General features: G+C 50.3%; 1 protein-coding gene and 1 pseudogene across 7 annotated transcripts in view; one reads left to right on the top strand and one right to left on the bottom strand.

Annotated features, from left to right (window-relative positions):
* Nucleotides 1–1,146: 1,146 nt before the first annotated feature.
* On the bottom strand, nucleotides 1,147–2,233 carry LOC100943102 (annotated as a pseudogene).
* A 1,401-nt stretch (nucleotides 2,234–3,634) lies between these two features.
* SLC11A1 (solute carrier family 11 member 1) overlaps nucleotides 3,635–8,116 on the top strand; it is a 12,225-nt gene continuing 7,743 nt past the window's right edge. For 5 of the 7 annotated variants that reach the window (XM_012802218.2, XM_012802216.2, XM_012802217.2 and 2 more), the window contains exons 1-8: nucleotides 3,635–3,729; nucleotides 4,323–4,456; nucleotides 5,235–5,357; nucleotides 5,767–5,886; nucleotides 6,658–6,764; nucleotides 7,146–7,216; nucleotides 7,541–7,608; nucleotides 7,780–7,935. In XM_012802218.2, coding sequence (XP_012657672.1) covers nucleotides 3,723–3,729; nucleotides 4,323–4,456; nucleotides 5,235–5,357; nucleotides 5,767–5,886; nucleotides 6,658–6,764; nucleotides 7,146–7,216; nucleotides 7,541–7,608; nucleotides 7,780–7,935 — 786 coding nt within the window. In that variant the 5' untranslated portion in view covers nucleotides 3,635–3,722. The remainder of the gene's footprint in view (nucleotides 3,730–4,322; nucleotides 4,457–5,234; nucleotides 5,358–5,766; nucleotides 5,887–6,657; nucleotides 6,765–7,145; nucleotides 7,217–7,540; nucleotides 7,609–7,779; nucleotides 7,936–8,116) is intronic. The other 2 variants (XM_023510302.1, XM_023510303.1) reach the window with 2 other exon arrangements.

The following is an 8,116-nucleotide window of genomic DNA, read 5'->3' as shown; positions in this document are numbered from 1 at the left end:
GCTGGGGATTTGAACCCGCCACCTTAGGTGTACATGGCTGGCACCTTAGCCGGTTGAGCTATAGGCGCCGAGCCAATAATTTTCTTTTAACATGGAACATGTGTCTCTTTGATTGACAGTTAAGAGATCAAGAGTTCATCTATTTTGTAATATAACCCTCACCAGGGAATTTATTTGTTGTTGTAAAATAGTAATTTCTTGGGCTGATTCCCTGACTAGTTTTCAAAGACAGTCTTCACACCAGAAACAATTGAGTTAAATAAGCCAGCTATGTCAGCAACAAGTCCAGATATTACTCCAATTATTGTAAGAATGAGATAGACACTGCACTTGGTTCAAAGTTATGAGGAATAAATGGAATGAGGTGCAATATACTGATAAGAATAAGGTTAGGAATTATGTATGCCAGAGTACAAGTATCCATCCAGTTTGCTGGGAGGCATAAATAAGCATTTGATCCATGAAGAAGGTAAATTTGAACTTGGGGATTTAAACCAGTGTTTATTGATATACTAGTATAAAGACATGCTGTATGTCTTTATAAATAGAAGCTAAAAGTCACTGTGACAAACAGAGCTATACCTAGTAATAGTGGCAAGGTTATTTGTCCAATTGAAGGAAGTAATAGTCGGAGTACATCCTATCTCATAGGCCTCAGGGGTACTTAGTTTTTGACATCCCTGGAAGTTGATTTAACTAAATTGGAACCAAAAGTTATGTTGGCTGGGCATGGTGGCTTACACCTGTAATCCCAGCACCTGAGAGGCTGAGGTAGGTGGATTGCCTGAGCTTATAGGTTTGAGATCAGCTGGAGTCACAGCGAGACCCCGTCTCTAAAACTAGCTGGGCATTGAGGCAGGTGCCTGTAGTACCAGCTACCTGGGAGGCTGAGGTAAGTGAATTGCTTAAGCCCAAGAATTGGAGGTTGCTGTGAGCTGTTATGCCACAGCACTCTACCCAGGGCAACAGCTTTAGGCTCCGTCTCAAAAATAAATAAATAAATAAATAATCACAAGTGGATGGTAAAGTGTGTAGAAACTGAAAATTTACAAACTATTTAAAACCTGGGATCACTGACTGTTCAGAAACTACACAGATGGGTGGTGGTGAACAGCACAAAGGGATAATGGATGAACCTGCATTGTTCTAGCTCCTCCCAGTGCCACCCGTCTCCGAGGAAAGCCTGACTAGATATTGACCCAGGCTAATGCTGGCAGCAGATCCAGTGATGGTAGCCTGCCTGTCAGTAGATCCACTGGGTTCACAATTTTTATCTGTGCCCCAGACATCTGATGGCTCCCATTGATTTTGGCACCCTGATGCCCAGTGATGCAGCCAATCAAATCATTTGGAATGGTGAGTTCGTAAGAAATAGTCTGAGCAGATGCATCCAAAACTGCCCAATAGCCTTTCACCTCTGGGGAGCTGGATTCTATGCCACTGAATCCTGTGTTGCCATGCATCATGGGAAAATGAGACTGTCGCATTGCCAACTAGTGTAGCTTGGTCAAATCTGGCTGTGGAATGGCACACTGTCCTTGAATGGTATAGGCCTCTAGAAGTGGTCCCTCCAGGTCAGGGTTGAGGCACATGGACAGGGTGGTGTGGGGAAAGCTTACACTATTACTACCTGTGCCGTACCTGTCCCGACCACCTGCAAAGATGACTGGAAAACTAGACGATTTGGGCCAGTACAGGATTGTCATACCCTTTGCAGGGGACTGGGAGAGTCTCCGACATGACCACGCAGATCTGTTTGGCACACTCAATGACGGATTGTGGAATGCCAGCAATAGTAATGACCTGCTCAGTTGAGTTGGGTAGCATATCCCCTGCCACCTAGACCTGAGCCCCTGTACTCTCTTGTGTTTCCTTGATCTTGCAACCACCTTTTCCAATGAGAAAGCCACACTGACTAGCAGGAACCACCAGCCTCAGGGTAACTGGAGGTCTACTAGCAGCTGTGCTGTTGGTCATAGAGATGCTGATGTCCTCTTCCAGTTTGTCAATGATCTTAGCAAAGACTGAAAATGGCATTAGTGAGTCCAGCCAAAGTGATAATTCTTTGAGGACAATTCCCTTCTGAGATGTTGATACGTGCACCACTCTACTGGGGCATCTTCTTAACTGATTCTCCTTTCTTTCCAGTGATACTGCCAACTTCCTTTCCATGCATAAGTAGCTGGATGGTGAGAGTAACATTTAATCCACCTTCAGTCACACCGGTATCCATGTTGAGCACTACTCTGGGGAGCTGGACTTTGCATGGTCAAGTCTTTGGTCACTGGTGGGGGTGAAAGCCAAAAACTCGGTCACAAGGCGACTGAGGGGAAAAGGGGAGAATGGCAAGGACAGGAGGCCGGGCAGAACAATATGGATGGGCGGGAAGGCGAGGGTGAAGGTGGGGTGAAGGAGGAAGAAAAGGAAGGGGGGGAAGGGGGTGGAGGAGGAGGAGAAGGAAGGGAAAAAGAGACCCCGGGGCGGGCAGAGCAGAAGAGAGCGTGGGCTGAGGTCGCTCTGGCTGCTGCCTCTGCTGGTCTGGGCAAGACCTCCTTTCTAAAAATAGCCGGACCTTGTGGCTGGCACCTGTAGTCCCAGCTACAGGGGAGGCTGAGGCAAGAGAATCGCTTAAGCCCAGGAGGTTTTTTTTTTTTTTTGACCGGGGCTGGGCTTGAACCCACCACCTCCAGCATATGGGGCCAGTGCCACATACTCCTTTGAGCCACAGGCAGCTCCCTAAGCCCAGGAGTTTGAGGTTGCTGTGAGCTGTGACCCACGGCACTCTACTGAGGGCAACAAAATGAAACTCTATCTCAAAAAAAAAAGAGGGGAGACTTTCTTAGCACTTAGGGGTCCTCCCATTTGTAACCTTATAAGATTGTTTCCAGGGATTGCTGCAGCAGTTGTAAACTGTCACAGTGCTGGTGATTTTTACCATGCTAAAGAGGCTAAGTTGGTTCTGTTCGTGCTCCAAGCCTGGAAAAGACCCTAACCTCAAGTTTCCTGCTGTCATGGGTTAAGTGCTAGATGTTCAAGGCTGTTCATTGGCCTCTTCAAGTTTGCTCCCTCTCTGTGGTGAAGGTGCTAAACTGTGTAACCTGCTTCAAGCTGTTAGCCTGGTAGCCTGCATCTGCAATTTGTCCCTTAAATCCTGGAAGGGAAACTGAGGTCTCAGAAGCCATGAAGACTCCCTCCTCCCATTAGGCCAACCAGTGGCCTTGGGGCTCCAGATTGAGGAGAAAAGGGGCTTGCCTACTTGTTGTGAGTATGTGGCAGAGTGGAGTGTGATCAAGGGCTCTGGATTGGAATGCTCAAGGGGCAGGAAGTGCCTGAAATCAGAGCTAACTTGGAGGCACAGAGTAGGGGGTGCCTGGAAGGGGAACAGATGCGTTGTGGCACAGGGAAGCTTGGGAGGAGAACAAAGGTCCCTGCTGGGTGTGACCAGACCTTTCCGCCAGAGCTGACTACTTCTGCCTTTGGCAAATATTTCACAATACCGTTGTGTGTGACAGTGTGTGTGTGTGTGTGTGTGTGTGTGTGTGTGAATGTGTGAACGTGAAGTGAATTGTGATGTAAGAGACCAGAGAGTCTAGCCAGGATGAGTAAGAGGGTGTGGGCTAGCACACTCTCTCACACCAGTGCCCAGAGAGGGGTACAAAGTGAGGAGCTGCCCATCACATCGCTCACACTCAGAGAGTACCTGACCTGAAGCCTGTGTCCTCATGGCAAGTGAGTAGTGGCCTCCAAGGACACAGCCTGATTGGGGTGGGGGGTGGGGAGAGGAGGGGACTCAGTGAGGAGAGACTTGAGAAGGCAAGAGAAGCCCTGCCTTCCTCCCACCACCATCACCATTACTGGAGTTCTAGTCTAGACCACAGTTCTGGACACAAGACCCATGGAGCTGGATCCTTCACAGCCCTCACACCTGGCTTTCCTTTGTGTCATCTGTATGGATTTCAGTCCCTGGAGCTTTCTTAGCTGCTAAGGAGGCAAGGGTCAGGCCAAGGGTAAACATACAGACTCAGCTTGCCCTTCTCAAAGTCCAATGTCTCTTTTCTCTTGCATTCTCTTTGAGAGATCTGAATTTGGGGATCTCTGTGCTCACATGGGAAGGAAGTAATTCTGAAGCCTCTGCTTCCCATACATAGATCTTCTGTAGTGTTTGGTTGAGAGGTGGAGGTGATGGACCCTAGATGGGGACAATACCTTAATTTCTCCACTCTGCCAAGAGAGGAAGTGGTAGAAGAGAGGGCAGGTATTTTTAATCCTGGGCCACCAGCAAGAGACAGGACACTCACCATGTTTCATGGGGTGCCTCAAAGGTGACAGGGGTCCCCAAATGCTGAGCAGGCCCAGCTATGGCTCCATCTCCAGTCCACCCAGCCCAGGACCACAGCAAGTACCTCCCAGAGAGACCTACCTGAGTGAGAAGATCCGCATCCCGGACACAAAATCGGTGGGAATGCTGGAAACTTCCTGGGGGCTTTTGGGATTGGCAGGATCCAGTGGGAGAGGGGAGTCTTCTTGTGACTGTAGAAAGTCCCTTTCAGCTCTGAGCTGTAGTGACAGACTGTGACAACTGTCTCTAACCCCAGCACTTAGGCAGGGTACTCAGTATTTGTCTAAAAATTATCAAACGGCTTTGTGAATGAGTCTGAGCTTCCTTATGAGGAAAAAGGGGCATGGGGGTGAATTAGGACTGGAAGCTGGAAGATGCATTTTAGTATTTAAGGAAAGGACCAGGACAGGGCATAGACACGGAGAGGCTGCCGGCTGGCATCTAGGATGCTGTCACCTGCATTCCAGAATCTTTAGCAGATTCCTAAACTAACAGGCCAAGCCCAGGAATGGGGTGGGATCAGTACCTCAGTGGACCCTAGAGAAGGGGCTGAGGAGGAAGGAGCTGGACTAGGGGGCCTCGCCTCCCTGAAAGCCCCCTGTCAGGGCTCTGAGGACCTGCTGAGTCAGAGCCTGCAAGAGGCAGGGAAGTCAGGTGCAGGCTGGCCACCGAGAACGTGATGGCTCCAGAAAGCAGTTCCTCTGTGACTCAGCAAATCCTCCTGGTTCCTCCATCTATCTCCCGCTCCCTGAGGGGGCAGCTCCAGGCTTGAGGACTAGAGGGCAGGCTGGCCCAAGGGGCTCAGGGTCCTGTGGGCTTAGCTGGAAGCTAGCAAAGGCCAGCTGCCTTCACCTCCACTACTCCCAGGACCCCATCAACCTGTTCTCATCCCCAGGGCACATTCAGTCTGCGGAAGCTGTGGGCCTTCACAGGGCCTGGCTTCCTCATGAGCATCGCTTTCCTGGACCCAGGAAACATCGAGTCAGATCTCCAGGCTGGCGCCGTGGCTGAATTCAAAGTGACTGAGTTGGGACCTGAGACAGGGCTAGGTGGGGAGGGAGTTGACTGGGCTAAGTGGGTGGAGTTCCCTGCTTGCCATGTTTCCCTAGGTCCTGCATGAATGAATGGTATTAACTGGGAGCAGGTGTCAAGTTCAAACAGGCCAGGAAAGGGTCCCCAGTGTAGCCCTGTCAGAGTGTGGGGTGTATGGGGTGAGGGGGTTGTAGAGATAAGCACCCCACGCTCAGACATGGCAGCTCAACTTCAAGTGCTCCTTACTGTTGTAATAAATCTCTGTCCCACAGTAACAGGGGGTTGGTCTTCTTGCTATATCTCTCTCACCTTCTCCCCAAGGAGGGGTACCACCAACCCAGGGATTTTCTGAGACTGGCCCCTTTGGCTGAAAGCCTCTCCCTGCCTTCTCGCAGCTGCTCTGGGTGCTGCTCTGGGCCACGGTGTTGGGCTTGCTCTGCCAGCGACTGGCTGCTCGGCTAGGCGTGGTGACAGGCAAAGATTTGAGCGAGGTCTGCCATCTCTACTACCCTAAGGTGAGCCTGGGGACCTGGACAGGAAGAACCCACTGGTTTCAAACCCCAAACAGGTATATATAGCTTTCATGATCAAATTCATCAGCTGGTGCATCCCAAGTCTATTTGTTAGATGAAAAGACTGAGGCCCAAATTGATAGCACACAATCTGAGAGGCACCTCAGAGATGCACTGGTTATTTTACAGAGGGAGAGAGAAACTGAAACCTGAAAAACTGACTTGCCCATGCTAAAAAACAGGGAGCCATCAACTCAGGGATGGCCACTGGCTGGGGTAGATCCTGGGGATTTGGCAGTTGTGTCCAGAAAGGAAAACAGAAATCACAGCACTAGACATTTCAAAGGTATTTAATAAAGGGATTTAAAGTTTGAAAAGGCTGCAGGAGCAAAGGTTACCCAACAATCGGAAGCTGCTACACCCCTGACATAAGCTCAAGAGCCATGATTTGCTACTGAGCTTCCAGAAGCATTGCTGACACTGATGAAATGGCTACTTGTGCTGCCAGACCCCAGGTTGCCTCGCGTCCTTTATGGTGTCACTGCCAGAAACACCATCAGAAACAGGGAAAAAATGGCTTCTCTCTGTCTTCCAATCTCCTAAAAGCATGTCCTATAACACCCACCTGGAAGCCAGCAGGCAAGGTCATCTTGCAAATCTAGTTTGCAGGCTTCTAGCCCAGTAGCACAGCACAGGATGTGGAAAGGTGAGTGTTGGGCTGAGACAATAGACAGATACCTGGCAGATAACTGAAGGATCATCTCCTACCCACAGGTGCCCCGCACCCTCCTCTGGCTAACCATGGAGCTGGCCATTGTGGGCTCAGACATGCAGGAGGTCATCGGTACAGCTATCGCCTTCAACCTGCTCTCTGCTGGACGGTATAGCCCCCATGTGTATAGCTCATTAGCCCAAGGCTGGGAGCAGCTGCTCCTTGTCCCTAGGCCTTGTGCCTCCCTGAGTGCATTTAATCCTGATTTAGCCCCTCTGACATAGGGCTATTGCCCTATTTCCCAGAAATGAAAATTTACTTGTCTAAAGTTACACAGATGTGAGTTCTGCACACTCCAGAACTGTACCCCCAGGCTCTCCGGCATGCCTCCTCTCCTATCTAGTCTTGCCACTCTCACTTCCCTCACCCTAGCTGTCTGAGGGCACTTGGGTCCCCCCCTCCCAAAAGGCCAGATTCCACAGTCTCTAGCCCTGAGCATGGGCATTCAAGACCATGCTGTTTGGGCTGACCCAGGTCATTCTGGTTTCAGAATCCCACTCTGGGGAGGCGTCCTGATCACCATAGTGGATACCTTTTTCTTCCTCTTCCTTGATAACTACGGTAGGTGTGCACCTCACCTCATAGGGGCCTGTTGGAGGTGAGGTGCTATGTTGGGGGAGGGGCTCTGACAGTGCCTGGCAGTGCAGGGGCCCTCTCTCAACTGGTCACTGTGTGGCAAGTGACTTAGACCTTGAGTTTCTTTTGTAACATCAGGAAAATAAGAGAGCAGACACCAGAGGTTGCTGTGAAGATTCACTGAGGTAATATATGTTAGGCACTTAGCACAGAGCCTGGAAGTGATCCGGATACTAGCCATTAACAATTGTTTATGTTACAGATTTTTTGGGTTTGTATGTTTGTTTTACCCCTATGTCCTACCCCTAGGGTTGCGGAAGCTTGAAGCCTTTTTTGGATTCCTTATTACCATTATGGCCTTGACCTTTGGCTATGAGGTGGGAAGCCAGAGCTATAATTCCCTGTCCCCCTAAGGTCATTCTTCTCCCCCTCTCTCCTTCCCTGCCCCCTTGTGGTTGGGACTGGTGGGCGGTGAGAATTAGCGACAAAGGCAGTGGCTTTGGCTGCAGAGGGGCAGACCAGACTCCTGACCAGACTCCTCCCTCCAGTATGTGGTGGCACAACCCTCCCAGGGAGCACTTCTTCGAGGCCTGTTCCTGCCCTCATGCTCTGGCTGTGGTCATCCTGAGCTGCTGCAGGCCGTGGGCATTGTGGGTGCCATCATCATGCCCCACAACATCTACCTGCATTCGGCCCTGGTCAAGGTGAGCAGAAGGGAGAGGAGGGAGAGATGTCCCTCCTGTAGAGGTGTGCAGACTCCTCCTCCAATCCTCAAGCTCCACTGCTCTGGCACCTTTCTTCGGGACAAACATTTTCTTTTCTTTTTTTTTTTTTTTTTTGAGACGGAGCCTCAAGCTATCCCCCTGGGTAGAGTGCCATGGCATC

This window comes from Otolemur garnettii, unplaced genomic scaffold (assembly GCF_000181295.1).
Source record: "Otolemur garnettii isolate 467f Iridium unplaced genomic scaffold, OtoGar3 scaffold00013, whole genome shotgun sequence".
Lineage (NCBI taxonomy): Eukaryota > Metazoa > Chordata > Mammalia > Primates > Galagidae > Otolemur > Otolemur garnettii.
Note: the sequence above shows the minus strand (reverse complement) of the source record. Positions and strands in the feature narration are given on the sequence as shown.